The sequence below is a fragment of the Electrophorus electricus genome, chromosome 13, assembly GCF_041902795.1.
Source record: "Electrophorus electricus isolate QZ-2024a chromosome 13, ASM4190279v1, whole genome shotgun sequence".
Lineage (NCBI taxonomy): Eukaryota > Metazoa > Chordata > Actinopteri > Gymnotiformes > Gymnotidae > Electrophorus > Electrophorus electricus.
This window is the reverse complement of record NC_137509.1, coordinates 10,842,216-10,860,700: the sequence shown is the minus strand read 5'-3', so window position 1 is coordinate 10,860,700 and position 18,485 is coordinate 10,842,216. Positions and strand designations below refer to the sequence as shown.

General features: G+C 40.2%; 1 protein-coding gene across 3 annotated transcripts; it reads left to right on the top strand.

The window, feature by feature from the left end:
* Nucleotides 1-987: 987 nt before the first annotated feature.
* On the top strand, nucleotides 988-14,125 carry LOC113579824 (calpain-5). Of its 3 annotated transcripts, XM_081695191.1 has the most exons (15): nucleotides 1,345-1,514; nucleotides 1,651-1,747; nucleotides 1,945-2,263; nucleotides 3,058-3,224; nucleotides 6,188-6,319; nucleotides 6,489-6,700; nucleotides 6,992-7,184; nucleotides 9,039-9,232; nucleotides 9,868-9,945; nucleotides 10,247-10,691; nucleotides 11,080-11,202; nucleotides 11,379-11,575; nucleotides 11,844-11,962; nucleotides 12,069-12,205; nucleotides 12,302-14,125. In XM_081695191.1, the coding sequence occupies exons 4-15, from the start codon at nucleotides 3,060-3,062 to the stop codon at nucleotides 12,464-12,466; spliced, it is 2,160 nt and encodes a 719-aa protein (XP_081551317.1). In that variant the 5' UTR covers nucleotides 1,345-1,514; nucleotides 1,651-1,747; nucleotides 1,945-2,263; nucleotides 3,058-3,059; the 3' UTR covers nucleotides 12,467-14,125. The 3 variants fall into 3 exon arrangements, with proteins under 3 accessions (XP_081551316.1, XP_026869815.3, XP_081551317.1); XM_081695190.1 differs by lacking the exons at nucleotides 1,345-1,514; nucleotides 1,945-2,263 and adding an exon at nucleotides 988-1,063; XM_027014014.3 differs by lacking the exon at nucleotides 1,945-2,263 and having other exon boundaries at nucleotides 1,344-1,514.
* The last annotated feature ends 4,360 nt before the right edge of the window (nucleotides 14,126-18,485 follow it).

Sequence of the window (18,485 nt, the reverse complement as noted above, 5' to 3'; positions counted from 1 at the left end):
ACATGGAGGTGGCTGTGTTTAAAATGCATTTAGTGCAGAATCTCTGAAACACCCAGACTACTAGGTGTCAGTATGATGAATCACATTATTACTCATTGAAGCGCAGGTGATTAATGACTAGTTTTTCTGTGACATTTCTCTTAACGTGCATTTCACATACTATGATTTTAGACAACCAGACTTGTGTCAGGAAGAAAAATAAACTGACAAACACATTTTTAACATAGTGTGTATACAGTGTGTGTGTGTGTGTCTGCGCGTGTGTGTGTGTGTGTGAGAGAGAGACTCGGGTGTCACTGCCATGTGCTTGGTGACTACTGATATGGCATGATGAACTTACCAGGGGAAAGAGACAAGAAAAGCAGGAGGATAGCCATGATATGTGAGTGAGACGCTCACAAGAAAGAGTGACTTTGCATGTGTTCATGGTCACCCATATAAGAACAAATACACATCAGTAATGCTCCTTTTTCTGTATCTAATCAGAAAGCTGTAAATGCTGAAGAGAACATAAGTCACAGACCATTCTACATATGCATCTGACAGCTCCTGTACAATACTGTGCCCAGTGGCATAACATGTACTGCTATTGTGTTGATCTTGACAGAAATAAAAGCCTGAATTGTTTTATATGTTTTGTTTGTACTTTGTTTTACTTTGTTTTTACTTGTATTACAGTTTTTTCAACTTATTTATATAATGAATTAAGAAAACACTAATGTTTTACTACTTGTTTAAGAGCAGGAGGTTAATGACTGAAGTCTGTCTGTGACATTTCTGTTTGATCCACTCTTAACATGCGTTTCTCTTCTCCAGGATACTATGATCCTACAAAGCAGACAGTTACACCACGAAGAAAAAATAAACAGTGATTGATACACATATCATCTATCTATATCATCTAGTTATAACATAGCGTTTTGTGTGTGTGTGTGTGTGTGTGTGTGTGTGTGTGTGTGTATGTGTATGTGTGTGTGTGGGACTCAGATGTCACTGCCACGTGCTTGATGACAACTGATATGGCATGATGAAAAACAGAGACACAAGAAAGCGGCAACAAGACGTAAGTGTGACTTTGCGTGCGTGTGTGTGTGTGTGTGGTGGGCTTTGGCAGGTACTCCAAGTCAAAAAAGTAATTAAGAAGCCATTTAATGGCTGTGTTTGTGTGTGGAACCGTGAGCACACGATATACAGGAGGGACAGATATGGGGGCGGGGCCAGTGGTTATGAGAGAGGAGGTGAAGTTTATAGTGAAGCTCTTGGTCAACATGTCTACAGAGTCGGAGAGAGGACACGACTAAATTCACTATGAGCAGGAGCGAGAACGCGAGTGAGCACGCACGTGTAATAGGAGACAAAAACAGATCATTAACATGAGGAGCAGAGCAGACTGGACACCTGACTATGATTTTCAACTCGTTAGTTTTCTGCACATTTTTTTTATAAACTCTTTTGTTTTTTTGTTTTTTTTTAAGGATGTTGGCATGTTACTTGACTCTTCATCTTTGCAATTGGTAATTCAGTCATTTTTAAGCTCTTGGTGCCTGCTCCCCATGACTATGGGGGTTTCTGAATGGGCCTTGTTCAGTCTAATAGCCAGTCTGATAGCCAGCGTGGCATTGCTGATTGTCTTTCATTGTACTTTGTTAGGGTGGCTGGAGGGATGAGGTTACCAGTGAAAATGTAGAGCTACCCACTGTTCGCTCAGCCATTTCGAGGGTAGTCCCAAAGTTAAGGACACCTTTTGGTATGTACAGCTCTCTTATTTATACTGAATCTGGGTGTGTGAAGCAACATGGTATAGGACCACATTCTTTGCACTCGCAAGCATCTGTGCACCAGATAAATCAGCATAGTTTTCAACCAAGCGATGCAAACTAACCTCATTGCAAGGATGTAGTTGGATGTAGTGCTGTGTCCTCACACTTGTGTCTGATTGGCCAGACCATTCAACAGAATTCTACACTTGGTCTGGGGCAGAACAACCAGGTTGTCACGGTGACAACGAGCAGGCAGGTGACAACAGAAAGAAAACACCTGCCACTCCTGACCGTCTCCATGTATATACTGGGAAGAGCAGAACAGTGAATCAGCACGAGATCAAAGTGTTCTAATGATCAGACTCTTAGAACTGTAAAACTGTCACAACCAACTTCTGTAAAATCATCGATACAAAGAAGCATGAAAACTGTGTAGATCACTGGATATAGCTAAGATCTGGGAGAAAGCTTCAAAGAGACTCAGCCTAAACCAAAGGAACTAGGTGAGAGCTGTCATCTGATTTTTGTCTGTGGATGGAAATACTCTTATTTGATATTATAAATTATATGATATTATAAATTGCCTCAATGTTTCTGAATATATTCAGAAACATTGAGGCAATTTATTATCATATAAGAGTATATAATATAGATAATATTTTTCAACAGAAGCTAGATTAAACACGCAATGGAATACAAAACACTTTTTAAACATAGTTTTGTTTGTATAAAAATATTTTTAAATATATGTCCCTTTTAACTGATTTTATAATTCCTGTTATTTTATATGAATGATTTTGTATAATTTTATGCTTACCATGACTAAATTCAACTAATGCGTATTGGGCTTATAGTTAACAGAGACAAGCTTTCCAGACTCTACTGTGTAGGTGTGGTTGTCCAACGTTTTATGAACATTTTATAAATATCTTAACATGTACTGTGTCCCTGCCAATATCCCTGATGACCGACATCCCCCAAAATGTAAACACTAGTCCCACTTATTCTCTACCCATATCCACATATCTCTGCCACCTCTTGAGGCTGAACTCCTAACCAAATGTGCAACCTCTTCTTTAGAGCTCAGGAAGAAGTCACCTCACCTACATATGATGCTCTTACATAATTATCTGTATCTTCGGCTAAATGAGAGGTTTCCTGGTAGCCATTTGGAAATGTTTTACAGTTTAGGTCAAAGAAGTGCACCTAATATAAGGTTACGTAGTAAAATCTTGTGCATTCGATTTCCCAGAAGAGTCACGCTGCCTTGTGTTGTCTTTTATTTTCCTCTCCTCAGGGATGTCTGACAGAGTGTACCTGTTTCAGCATCAGAACTACCACGCCCTGAAGCGAGCGTGTTTGAGACGAGCAGCTCTATTCCAGGACCCCTTCTTTCTTGCCTCTGCTCAGTCGCTTTTCTACAAAAGAGCACCACCTCCAGGACTCACGTGGAAGAGACCAAGGGTAAGAATATCAAAGACTATCGCTTAATTATTAAATGGAAAAAGAGCCCACTCTGCTTTGTTATTATTGTAAAAACAAAAAGAGCTGTTAATTCATACTTTAATCCACATGGGCATAAATAACATTGTGATCAAATCAAATGTCATTATTAAAAAGTGGAAGGACAGTGGGGAAACATTATCTTCGAGGAAGGAATGCGGTCGGAAAAAACTCTTGAATGATCGTGATCGGCGATCACTTAAACGTGTGGTGAAATCAAATCATAGAAAAGCGACAGCAGAACTCAGGGATATGTTTAATAGTGAAAGTAAGAGCATTTACACACGCACAATGCGAAGGGAACTCAAGGGATTGGGACTAAACAGCTGTGTAGTCATAAGAAAACCACTTCTCAGTGAGGCTAACCGGCAAAAACGGCTTCAATTTGCTAGGGAGCATAAAGATTGGACTCTGGAGCAATAGAAGGTCACATGGTCTGATGAGTCCAGATTGACCCTGTTCCAGAGTGATGGGCGCATCAGGGTAAGAAGAGAGGCAGCTGAAGTGATGCACACATCATGCCTAGGGCCTACCATACAAGCCTCTGGGGTTGCTGCAGGTGGTCAGGTCTAGGTTCAGCAACGTTATGTGCCCAAAGAATGAGGTCAGTTGACTACCTGAATATACTTGAATGACCAGGTTACTCCATCAATGGATTTTTTTCTTCCCTGATGGCACGGGCATATTCCAAGATGACAATGCCAGGATTCATCGGGCTCAAATTGTGAAAGAGTGGTTCAGAGAGCATGAGACATCATTTTCACACATGGATTGGGCCACTACAGAGTCCAGACCTAAACCCCATTGAGAATCTTTGGGATGTGCTGGAGAAGATTTTGCGCAGTCACAAGATCTTGTATTAAATAAATTAATGCAACTCTGGACAGGCCACACACACATTATATATATATATATATATATATATATCGCGTGGTGGCCCGAGTGCCGAACATGAACATGTAACGGTTAGCATTAAACAATAAACACGCATACGTTTAACGATGACGAAAAGAACATTAACATCGACATCGATACGTTACACCAACAATGACTAACTATACTGCACACGCTGACGCGGGTGTGAATACACAGACAGGACGAGGTGCAGGTGTGTGCAGGCGTGGCCGCAAACGCCAATCCTCCCACTGCACATAGCAGGCCAAACCACGTGACTCGCGGGAGGCGAGCGTTCCGTGACGAGATGTACCATGATTTATAGGTAATTTATGGCTGCTATAAAAGGTGAACAACCGATGTGCACTGCTTATAGGCAAAGGAACAACAATGCATAGCGATTTCTTATGGCGGATTTAGTGCTGTATTTAGTAGGATTGCCAGTATAACATAGACATTTTAACAGGTTTGGCACTGCTATATCAGGTGAGCCCAAAAGTATGTTAATGTTAATGTAACCCAAGCCAGTATAACCAAAGTTTGATAGGTCAGATGCATTTGGCCGAGGCTATTATCCAGAGAGACTTCGTGATTTACTCATGGAATAAAGCCTAGCCAGTACAGTAGGTTAGAATCCAAGATACCATTAAATTAGAATTCTGTTGAAATACATGGATCAGTGCTGATGCCTAGAAGTGCAAAGCACATATAGGCTCTATCTCAGTGCAACCAGTTGGTCATTTTTTGGCTTTGTAGGCAAATTTAATGTTTTAAATTTGATGTGGGCAGCTCCTGGAAGCCAAAGAAGGGAACGCAGCAGTGGAGTGACGTGTGAACTTCGTAAGATTGAAGATCAGTCATGCTGCTGTATTCTGGACAAGTTGTAGAGGTCTGATGGCTCTTAGAAGAAGACCAGCAAGTAGTGATTTGCAGTAGTCTAGTTTTTGGATTACAAGAGACTGCGCAGCTTCCTGGAGAGAAAGGGCTGTATCCTTTGTATGTTACAAAGGAGAAATCTGCAAGACCGGGTCAGATTTGAAACATGAGTTGAGAACGACAACTGGTTGTCCAAAGTTATGACCAGGCTATGTACAACTTCAGATGGTAATACCAGGAGTTCTCGAAAGAAACTGTGAGGTCATGGTAAAGGCTGGGAGTTTCTGGGATGTACAGAAGCTTGGTTTTGCTGGGGTTGAGCTTCAAGTGGTGGTCTGTCATGCATGATGCAATGTCAGTCAAGTATATGAAGATATGTCTGGAAACCTGCATGGTGGAGGGTGGAAAAGAAAAGGTGCAGACTTAATTGGTGCCGTCAGCATAGTAGTGGTAGAAGAAGCCATGAGAAGATATTACATCACCAAGAGAATGAGTATACAAAAAAAAAGAAGAGAAGAGGGCCTAATACTGAGCCCTGGGAGACAACAGTGGAGAGTCTACATCAATTGGATGTGGATCCTCTTCATGCTACCTGATAGGACCGTCCCTCCAGATAGAACTGAAACCATTTCCATGCAGAGCCAGTCACACCAAGGCTGGAGAAAACACAGAGGAGAATGTTGGGTTTACTGTGTCATAGGCTGACGAAAAGTGCAGAAGAGTCAAGCCAGATGATAGTTTGGCAGTTTTGGCAGCATGTGGTTTCTCTGTCACTGTTATGAGGGCTGTTTTTGTTGAACGTGCCGGTTTGTAGCCAGACTTATTGGGATTATGGAGCTGGTTCTAGGTGAAGAAAAGAGATAATTTATTGTGAACTGTTTGTTCAATAACTTTTGAGAGGAAATGGAGAAGTGATACAGGCCCTGTAATTGGTTATATTGGAGCCATTGAGCATTTCCTTCTTAAGGATTCGTATCACCTTGGCGATTTTGACCAGAGTTGGTACATGTCCAATTTGCACAATTTCTTTCAGCATGCTCTAATGATAATTTCACAGAAAGTTCAGTAGATTGGTCTTGTAGGGTAATTTTGCTGTGAAGATGTAATTTGAATCCTCAGGTAGACATGTGCATCTGTTCCTCTTTGTGTCTCAGGAGCTGTGTAGGGATCCTCGACTCTTTGTGGATGGAATCAGCACCAGAGATCTGCACCAGGGCAGTCTGGGTAACTGTTGGATGGTGGCAGCTATATCCTGTCTGGCCACAGAGCCCTCACTTTGGAAAAAGGTAAGAGGGATATACATGAGCTGCCTCAACAACAGATTAGTCATTTGGATGACATTGTTGGTTCATAGTAATGGTGGTGAGTCATAGTAATGAGTTCTAATAACAGTGATGAGTCATCACACTTCCTTTTCCCCTACTTGTCTCTATCTCTCTACTCCCCTCATAACAGGTCATCCCAGATCACATGGAGCAGGAATGGAACCCTAAGCATCCATACCTGTATGCTGGGATTTTCCACTTTCGATTCTGGCGAATGGGCCAATGGATGGACGTGGTGGTAGATGACCGCTTACCGGTCAGTGAGGATGGAACTTTGCTCTTCTGTCGCTCAGCATCACCTCGGGAATTCTGGAGTGCCCTGTTGGAGAAAGCTTATGCCAAGTACCCAATCCCCCCCTCCCCCCACGCACACACACAAGTCATGTTCTGCAGAGACTAAACTGAAGGTTGTCAACATGAGGCTTTCTCCAGTGCACTCCAGGCTAGAAAGACTAAAAAGAGAGGAAGGAAAAGGACACTATACCTCATCAAAGGGCTTAGATTTAAAGCATAAATTTTGGTGCTTTCGTGGGGTGTAATACCAGAAAGAAAGAGAGAAAGAAAAGGTGTGGAATTTTAACCCTTGAATTTTAACTGTTAAATAATGTTTCTTTCTGTTCTCCTTTCTGTCAGGTTGAATGGTTGCTATGAGGCCTTAGAGGGAGGTAACACCGCTGAAGCGCTTGTGGATTTCACTGGTGGAGTGTCCGAATTGCTGAGTCTGGACCAAGAGGCTCTAAGCCAACATGCTGAGCAGAGGCGGGCACTGTTCCAGATGTTAGCAAAAGCACACAGTCGCAAAGCTCTCATCACATGCTCCATACGGGTAAAAACATCACATGCTCCATACGGGTAAAAACCTTTGTTACGGTCTTACAATTTTAAATTTCAAATTTCACAATGATAACCTAATCATATGGGATAACCAAATCTAGCGGGTATTTATCCCCCGTGCAACAAAGCGGCTGGGGTTCACTCCCCACCTTTGGTTACTTACTTTCTCGTTTTACCGGTTCTATGAACTAACTGTTTCGCACACGGGCCCACCATCATTAGAGCGTGGTTGCTCACCCAGTAAGCTGTTGGTACCATCACCTATCTGACCTGGGTTTGAGCCATGTTACAGATGGGTAGGACACTGTGAAACCATAACAGCCCTATTGTTAATGCAAAAAAAGCACTCTGGCAGACCTCAGTTTACAAGAACTTGCTTTTCTTGTATATTTCATGTGTTAGCGCCAGCCTGATATACACCAAACAGCCATGACATTAAAACCACTTGCCTAACATTGTGTAGGCCCCCCTTGCACTGCTTAAACAGCTCACTCGTGGATTCCACAAGACCTCTGAGTGTGCCTGTGGTATCGAGTAATAAGAAATTAGCACCAAATCCTTTAAATCCTGTAAGGTGTGACGTGGGGCCTCCATAAATCGGACTTGTTTTTCCAGTACATCCCACAGATGCCTGATTGGACTGAGAGTTGGGGAATTTGGATGGCTTTCTGTCATCCAAATCAGTCTCATCAGATGACTTTGGCTTTATCAATAGCTCTAAACAAGGAATGAGTTTTTCATTCCCTCATCTGTTAGTAGCCTTGGGCTCATAACCAATATTATAAATTGTTCACGTAATTTTTTTGGCTTCACTTTTATTTACCAGTTCCTCTTCTACAAGCATTTTAACCTATGAATAGTTAAAATCTATACAATAGAAATGATTGTGTTTTAATTATAGGTCACACAAACATGATCACTGAATACAAATATGTTTTTTTTAAATGCCACTTTTTTTTACAAAATATTTTTTTAACAAAAGGTAGCCTAGATTTTCAGTCTGGCAAAGAATGCTGGGTACATAGAAATGAATTAAAGAAACTGGTACATATGAGCTACTCTGCAGTGGAGAGGGAAAAATGAACTAGCCTACCCAAAAGGATACCAGTTAGGCAATTATTATTTTTTGTTTCAAACCAAACAAGCATGGAGAACTTGTTTACATATTTACAGTGTTGAGTAAAATAAAAAATAAAATCTTGACACAAATACTCTGTCCGAAGCCCACTGAGATTGAAATTGCTGTAGTTTAGATTCTCGTTGGTATAAACAGCTGAAAAGTGAAATAGATATCAGGATGTTTATTATAGCAGTATTTTTATTAGAGCAGTGTTTATTATAGCAGTATGTGTCTTACAGCAATTTGTTTATCATAGCAGTATGTGTATTATAGAGTATGTTTACTATAGCAGTATGTTTAAACCAGTCTGTGTAAAGAAATGTTTTATATTGAACTTTAGATCCATTAAGCTACATAGCGAGAAGAAAAGGGTCATGCCTGCAACAATATAATGTTTATTTCTATTAATCTGGAGAAGATTGTTGTTTGTCTACTTTTACATTATTGCAGAACTATGTGTTATTGCTAGTTAGCTTTTACTTAAAGCTCCATTATCCCATTTCTTGACTAGCTGGGTCATGCATACCTTTATCTTAGTCACTTCAATGCCCTTTATCCCCCTTTCATGCTTCTTTCCTTGGGCTTTCGCCATATTCTCTCTCCTTGGATCTCTGTCTCACTGTACCCGTCTTCATCGCACAGCCAATGTCCAAATTGATTATTATCTATGAAGCTTATCCTCTTTGTTCTGTTGTGTCTGTCTTTACCACTGTCTCACATATCTAGCCAGCAGAAGGAGAACTTGTGGAGTCAGTGTTGGACTGTGGCTTAGTGAAGGGCCATGCATACAGTGTTACTGAAATCAGGAAGATCCGCCTGGGGGAGACACTTTTGGGCATTTGTGGAACATCCCGGATCTACATGGTGCGCATGCGGAATCCCTGGGGCATGGCAAACTGGACTGGGGCCTGGAGTCAGGGGTGAGGAGTTAAGGAGTAATCCATCACATCTGAGGTTAGGGCTGAGCTGTCAGTTGGATGGTTTTGATGGGGAGGAACATATTTATAGATCAGTTTCATAGATCTGTAGCGTAGTCTTAAAATTCAGACTGACTTACTCAATTTGGCCAACTTCTGCTATAAAAGAAATGGGCCATTTGATTGGCATTGTAAAATAACCAGCCACACGCTATTGTTTTTGTGTGCCATGAAGGGGCAGGAAATGATCAACAAAGTGCCAAATCAACCAGCAGACAAACAAGCAAGAATATCTTGTTTAGGATACTTTCAAGTAACTCCTTCAAAACATTCCCTTGAATGACTTAAAAACAACATGCAATGAACTTTCAAACCAGCTTCTTTATTTTTCTCCAAAAGGCTCACTGTAGCTTTCTATGGGTGATGAGGTAGCATTTAGCTTGATAAACAAAACATTTTCTGACAGATGTAAAACTGTTGGATGGAACTGTCAGAATATAGAGGACAGATAGCCAATGAGGCAGAACAGTGAGACTCAAACACTATAGGCTTTCTAAGCACTGTATGAAATATTTTGGCCTAAATACTAAATAATAGTAATAATAGTTTTATATAATTTATTTTTTGGTGGCCTGTAGATCGCTACAGTGGCAGCGGACTGAGCGCAGCGAGAGGGAGAAAATGGGACTCGTCGTCAGAGATGTAGGAGAGTTTTGGTAGGCGTTATGTTTATTTTTAAATAATGGTTTCACTTTTCCCTGTCATTTTTATTTCATGTTGGAATTAAGATTTTAAAATAATATAAAGTAGTGGGTTAATTAATGTAGCAGTGGTAGATCAGTCGCGCTGGACAAAAGTGTTAAATGCCGTAAATGTAAAGCATCTCCACAATGTGAATAGAACGCAGACCAATTTCATTTTAAATCTGCTCTAATGATGATTAAAGAGGATGCAAAAAGTAAACCTGCTATATTTCTGTTTCTCATGTTAATGTCAAATGTTTGTGCATTTTTCCAGGATGGAGTTTGGGGACTTCTGCCACTACTTCACAGACATGGTCGTGTGCAGACTGGTGAAGCGCTCCCTGCTTTGGACCCGGCACCGCTGGGGAGAGGAGTGCCTCCTGGGTGAATGGACCCACGCCCCTATAGACACCCCACTGAAGGGCTGCGACTGGGCCTATCCTGCTCCTGCCTCGAGAGGAGGCAGGAGAGAAGAGCATCTGGACAAAGGGCAGCAGGACCAGAGGAGGGCCTACGGAGAGAAGCAAAAGAAGAAAGAGAAGGGTGAAGAGCAAGCGTGGCAAGTGAGAGAGGGAAAGAGATTGCAGAAGAAAAGGGAGAAAGTCCATAGCAGAGAGGAGGAGGGAGTTGCTGAGGATGAATGGGAGAGAGAAATGGACAGAAGGAGTCGGTGTGGGGGGTGCAGTAACTTCAGAGAAACATTTCTTCATAATCCTCAGGTACAACTAAGATGACACTGGTCACTGGCTGCCATTAAACACTGGAGAATATGTTAGTAAGATTAAAATGAGGATTTAGCATGAAGATAAAGGTTACACTGGCACTGTACAAAATGTCTGCAAGCAACTCCTGTAAATAATCTCAAGAAGAATACACACTGGGATATTAGTGCTGATTTGATCTCTATCTCTTTAGCTATAAGTGTACAGGCATTCCCCTTTTTAAAACATCTGTACAATTTTGCATTGTACTGGAGAATTACTCAGTATCAATGATTCGTCACTTAAAACAATGTTTTCCCCCCCATGTTTATGTACTGTACAACATGCCATGAGCAGTTACCACACTTCTACATGATCCGCTGTCAACTCTCTCTCCCTCTCTCAGTTCATGTTTGAGGTAGGAAAAGAGGAAAATGAGGTACTGATATGCCTGCAGCAGGAAGACAGAAGGATTAAAAGGAAAGAAGGAAGCGGTGAAAATCTTCCAATCGGCTTTGAGGTTCTGAAGGTGAGAGTCTGAATATAATCACCGTAGTATCATCAGCAGCTGAGAAGACCAAAGTCAAACAGCCAAAATGTTTTGTCCATCCACCTGTCAGAATTTATTTGTTATGTTTCTGTTCTGCGATTTTCCTGCCATTGCTGGTGTGAAGTTTTTTTTTCTGATTTCTAATGCTCTCCCAGGTGGAGGTGAATCGCACGTGTAGGGTGCAGCGCTTTGGTGAGCAGGCTGCCAGCTCTGTCTATATGGACTCCCGCAGTGTTGCCCTGCGTGTGACTCTGGGCCCCGGCCGCTATACCGTCGTGCCCACCACCTTCCAACCAGGGGTCAACGGGCGTTTCCTGCTCCGCCTGTTTTCACACACAGACATGAAGCTCCGGTGAGTCAATGGAAGTGCTAGTGCTGCTCTGTGTGTTAGTTGTAAGGCTGGTTCAGCAAGTAGCCTCTACACGTACTGTCAACTGTATCAGAACCTAATCCACGTATTATCTGTCAGCAAGAGGTCAAAAATCATCAAAATATACCAAGCATTTTGTAAAGCTGCCTAATGCATGTATGTAATACATGCATTTGTTGTTTGTTATTCATCTAGCACTAAAACAGAAAGCTAATTAACTGTATGGTGCACTGATAAACTGTCTGTGTAGGGAGTTGAAGGAGGATCTTCCTGTTCCCTCACTGTGGTGGTGCTGTGGGCCTCAGCTCTGTGCTGTAACTACAATACACCTGCACAGAGCTTCCATGCTCAGTCAGTCCAAACAGCCAGGTCATCACCCACCCTTGCACGAGTGGCATTATAGAACAACTGTCATTGTAGAACTGCCAAGTTCTCACATTCTCATGGTTTTTCTCCATCTCTCTATCTTTCTCAGCTCCAGATGTGTATGCTGTCATTAGGTGTGAGGAGGAGACTATAAGGACACGTGTGTTTAAGAAAGATGGAAGTCCTGAATTTAACACTAAAGTGATTTTCTATCGAAGGAGGCCTTACACAAAAATCTCCATAACGGTGAGATGTGAGATGTGTTTATCACTAATATTTATATTATAGTGACAATGAAATGCAAAGCACTTAAAAAATGTGTGTGAATGTGCTTGCTTCTAGTTGTGGAGAAGAGGTTTGCCATTTGACTCCTTCCTTGGAGGAGCTCATCTTCAAATAGGGGACAGTGAAAATGAGAGGAGCAGAGTGGTTGATCTCCGAGGTGGCCAGTCTTGCGGTTACATCTACATTGAGACTTCTAGCAGTCAGTGCTTGACTGACTTATGATGGCAGCTGGACTTCTGTAATACTAAGAGCTGAAGGGTGGCAAAACCTTTGTGCGAATAGGGTTGGGCAAATGTCTCCTTTTAAGGTGTGGTGGTGTCATGTATTTGCCAACCTTCTGATTGGTCAGGAGACCCACAGACCATGATTATAAGATAGGAATCTCCCTCAGCCCAAGGTGAGGAGGGACATGGAAGTTATTTCAACAACATCAGCTTCTCACTGGTTGATCTGGCTGACCCAACGAGGTTAAAAGAACACCAGCTTCTCTGTGCTGTGCATGTTTAGTTATTTAAGGGAAGAAAATGTGCAGTTATCTGCTGGTCAGATATTTTAAATACAGATTTGTTATATACGGATACTTATGATATTGATGATGATGCTATGCCTTTAAAAATCTTTTTAATCTAACCCTTAAAAAAACATCTGCCACCAGATTTTATAAAGAAAGACAGCAGAATTTCTTCTTATTAAATATCATATTAAATATAACATTTATGCTATGTATTCTAGGAAATTAGAAACTAGTTCATCTTGAAATAACCCACACACAAAGAAAACCACAGTTCAAGTGTGCACCCTGTCAGACTGGAAGATCCGAGACACAGAATGATGTAGTTAGATTTCTTTACCGCCATAGTTTAATGTCTGTTGCGTGGTGCTAGTGGATGATTGTTAATGGTGCATATGAAACCAACAGAGTGATAAATCTGTCCTGCAGGACCATACATTAGAGCTGGATAATATGGACATCATATCACACTGCAATTGTACTACAATTGCTATAGTGTGATTTTGATTTAAAAAGCAAAACTTGTGACCCTAAATGTCATATGTAAAAGAGGTCTTGCTCTGTGATAATGTTGTCGAGGTCAGTATTATAATTTAAAATATCAACAAATTCATAATAGAGTTTATAGCATTTTATACACATGTTCTTTGAAATGACTATTCCTCATATAAGTCTATTTTAAATAATTAGAATTGTTGAAATAGTTTAAGTGGTTAGAAATGTGTTATAATTATTCATCTTTATTTATCACCTGAGCTAATACATATACGAAACAGCACATTCATTGATTTTAGACGCAGGCTATAAAAATGATTCCTTCTTAATGTCCAAGGCATTGTTTTGCTTTTTTTTTTTTTATTGTAATTTTGTATCCTCGTGTTGACAGAACAATATCTTGTCAAATACATTTCAAGGTTTCAAAGCTATGCAGTTTTCCCTCCAGATTTTATAAACAGTTCTAACTATAAGATTTGTAATAATATATTTATTCTTAAAATATATTTTATAATAAATCTTTTTATCTTTTATGTCTTCTTTTTAGCATTGTCTTTTTACAGTTGTTGTTACCTATAGAAGACATGGAACCTGGGGATTTTCTCAGTATTGGTTATAATGGATTTTACAACAGCTTTTAATTTTACTTCAAATATATAATTTGTGATGAACTTTATATATATAATATACATATATATATATACATATATATATATATATATATATATATATATACACATGCACACTTGATTTTAAATATTTTATTTATGTAATAAGTACACCATCAAAACCTGAAGTAGTTGTAAGCTATATCTTGTACTATGACTACTAAAACTGACAATAAAATTATTTAGACAAATATAATTTTTATTAATAAAAAATGCAAAACTACATTTAATTTTTTAAAATCTTGTGATTTATTGTGATCCATTTGTGAAAGACATCCATTCATCTTATTGTCACGGGACGCTCCCCCCAGTCACGTGGTACGGTCTGCCGCGTGCGGGGGGGTTTCACCTTGTTTGTAACCACGCCCTTTGTAAGTGCAGGCACCTGTACGGGGTTTAATGTCGTGTGTCTTTTGTCTACTTAAATCTCTCTAATTTGTGTACTGAGTGTGTGTACTGTGTTGGTCATTGCGAGTCTGCGGTTGTGTGTAAATACTTGTGTGTGGTCCGTGTTAAAACCTTATTGTAGTTTGTGTTTAGTTAAATGTATGCGTAATGTGTGGCGTTAACGTTGTGTGTGACTGCCACCGTTATTCGTGTGTGATGTCAATACATGTCTCACTATATCGAGGGAGTCTTCGCGTCCTGCTCCATGCCCTTCGGCACTCGGGCCAGCAGAGTCGTTACACTTATAATGCAGCATGTGACTTAACTACATCAAAAGGCATCAATATTCAATCAAAGGATATGCAAATTCAGTATTGTCTGTAGGTGTGGAAAAAAAAGATCCTGTTTATCCTCTAATGCGACTATCACACAACTTTACACAACCTTACATTTTCAGGCTTATGCTTCCCTTTTTCACATTTGGCAGACATTCTTGTCCAGAAAAACCATTAATGTTGGTAATTTTACAGAGGTAGGTGAATGTTAGTAGTCATCCCCAAGGACTCGTATTGGTATAGCATGCAGCACTTGCCTTGAGTAAGGAGGAGGCATCAAAGTGCAAAGTACTACTGCCACTCTCAAACTACCAAAGGGAGGTGCCACCATCTCCAGTCCCTCACTAACCTGCAGTACAAGGGAAGGGTTTCCTCTGCCCTTGTATGAAACATTGGTCATGGTTTTATTTCCCTGCCATATTTCTCTGAGATCACCAGATAGCAGAATGGTGTCTACCTTTTGTTTGTCTGTCTGTTCCTTCTAGCTGTTTCATCCTGTACACATTTTTATTCTGAATTATAAGTTTCTCTAATTTGGCTTATCACTAGGAAAGGTTTTAAAGGTCTTAGTAGGTATCCTAAAAATTGCACAAAATTTACACAAAAATGTATATAATGAGACAGAGCTGGAACCTGATCATTAATATCAGGGCTGTTAAAGAGTTCCCAGGCAAAACCTCCCCACAGTGCTGTTATGCTGTCGTTGTTCCACTCTGTGAAAGGTTAAAAATAATCTCCAATGCCTTATAAAAATGTATCTTTGGGTGTATATATACCATGGTGAGGAAAATTTGAGGAACCACCCTGGGCAGGTAGAAGAGTTTAACATGTACAGTTTAACATGTAGTCTAATGTTACAGTCAATTCATTTTTACTGCTAAATTTCATAGTTTTGAGACCCATGCAGGGTTGAGAGGAACTCTGAACTGTTTAATGATGAAGGACAACTATCTAGAACTAAAGATCAATATTTCTGAAACTATGCAGCTTACCAGGTTTGATTTCTCTGTAAACGACAAATGGTAGATGTCTGTGCTAATTGTAGTTGATAATTGTTTAATGGAAATTGTTCAACAATTAACAAATAATATGTATTCCAGTGGGACATGCTTGGCTCATGAAGCTCTCCATAGAAAAAGACGATGAACCTACCAGCCTTAAGTAAGTATCTCATCATACATTATAAGCGTCTATACATTTTACAGTTATTTCTAATCCACCACTGCTGGAACCACTATTGCTCTCCGTACTGACGGGCTGTTCTGGAATCCTGTAAACTGTGTGTACAGTAAATGAACACATTTATGAATACAGCATAAAGATAATTACAGACTTACTTATCTGTTAAACTGGCAAGGCTTTGATGCTCAGCAAAGAACCGTTCATATTCAGATTCAATCTCGATTCAACGCTTGCTTTCTGTATTTACCAGTTCTCTCGCTTATATAGGTTTACCTCGGGCATGAGCAGAATTTATTAAAAATCATATTGCGATCATGTTATTCTTTTGATAGTAATATTTGCCTGATATTCACCCATGAGATGTTTTAAAAGTATCATTTCATATCAAAGCAATTTCTTTTAGATGGTACAGACTTTAGGTAATAGCACAAACACAAGTAACTTGTGTTTCCTATTCCTTGGCTTTAGCAAGTTCATTTTGGATTTTATATTTTTGGTTTCTGATCTCTGAAAGCACTAAAGCTGCCCTTTTTACCCGTAGATGGCATTTTTTGGGAATGACAAACAAGTCAGGGTTCTGTATGTATACTTTTGCCTTGCGTGACTACCTTTTGAGTTTTTGTTCTGATACATAAAAATAAAAAATATATAAAAACATAAAAATAACTTTGTTATATTTGCTAAAACTGTCACTGATGGTAGTACATGAGACAGATAATCTGTGAAAACATCTTTTGGCTCCACCCAGTCTTCATAATGCCAGTTGCAAGAATCCACTGCATCTGAATCAAAACAACCAATCAGAGCCATGAAGAGTATCTGACGGAGTGTCAATAACTGCTTGTGCATGTGCATGCTCTCGTTAGGCGTAATCAGTGCAGCTTCAGGAACTTTGCAAAATTAATGGTGGACCTCAAGCACCACCAGTGAAAAAACTGTCCATCCCTTCTTAGCCAACAGCAACTCACACAACAGAGATCAGTACACAGGAGATGACATATGAAGAAAAGCAAACAGATCAAGAATAAACCTTGGAACAACTTTTCAGAGGTGGAAAAAGCTAGTTATGGATAAATGATGCAAGCTCAGTGCGAGGTCCCCCACCCTGTCTGGACCAATCAAAAAATGACTATCAGAGTTAACAAACAACCAACATAGCCAAAGGGCTTGCACAACTGAATACAGTGCAAAGTAAAAACAGCATAGATGTTTTTAAGAGTCCACTTTGATTCTTTTTTTCTACTTTTCATTACATGAGCATTAAAGTAAATGTGTGCTAGTTCTTTTACTATATATTCTTTTAATATATATTGCTGTAGATCATGTCTAAATTTATTTGTGATTATTGACATTTCACAACGTGCAGAGCAGCCTGCTCTGTGGGAGGGGCTTGGAGGCAGAGCTGGAGCACAGTGGAGGGGGAGGGGCCTGGTAGTTGTACTCACTTGAATTTTCAAGTTAAATCTATGCTCTTCTTAATCTTACTTACTGAACCTTTAATGTCAAAGAATTATAGGTTACTGCTAAACAAATGTAGATGCATCAGATCACTCAAAGGAAATAAAATGCATCTAGAGATATCAAGATGGTTCTTAACTGTTCTTGTGTATGCCTTGCACACCTTTTCATTTAGGTGTGATTTATCTAAAGGAGTGTCCACTGTGTATGTGCTGGTGCTTGGAGTGATTAAAATAATCATGGACCTGCTCACCTGCCTGACTTTTTATCAGGAAGAAATTACACAAACTAATTTGTTCCAGTGTGGCTGGATAATCTTGGTGATCTTGATGCCACTCTTCATGATCTGCTGGCCCACAAGTGGTGTGTGTATGTGAGAGAGAGAGAGAGACAGAGAGAGAGAGATTATGTGATTATGTATTCACACCACCTTCTTTTACACATTGTGTTTGTATTCGCCCCCATTAATATCCAAACCATACATTAGTCAATATATGCAAACTGATATTCATAACCTGTCACGAATGGCCACCCTCCTGGCGTCCCTGTTTCCATGGTTTCCCTCTCACATCTGCTCCTTTACTTCCTAGTTGTTCCGTTCCTTGGTTTCGTTTTCTCTGCCCTCTCGTCTGTTTTTCCACGCCAGTTATTACTTTCACCTGTGTCTGGTTTTGAGTTAATTAGTTCATACAGTTAAACCCCGTCTGGTGCCCTGTGTCTTGGCTATTCACTGAATATCTGAATGCATATAAGTGGTGTTTATTTTTCCCTAACCTGTATGTTAATTCTCGCCTTCATGTACTCAAGCCTCTGCTTGTTCCGTTCTAACCACTGTTTGTGTTTAGTTGTTTGTGTACCCTAATCCTTGGTCTTGTCATGTATCCTCATACTCTTCGTGTGGGTAAAATGACCCTAGCGACCATGACTTTGGATTTGCCCCTAATAAAGCTTACTCTTCTCCGCACTTGCGTCCGCCTCCTTACCACTCAGCATTACAATACCCACGCCAGTTGGAACCACCACATTCCAAGAGAAGACTACTCTTGACCTTATCCTAAGAGGACTGTTTTTCTGTAAAGTCCTGATCCTGGTGGAGAGATCATACATCTTACACTGAGGACTGCGGAAGTTTACCCAGGATCCTTTGCAGAAGTCTGCAGAGGCCCAAGCATAGACCTTTGCCCTGTACACAAATCATCCTGAAA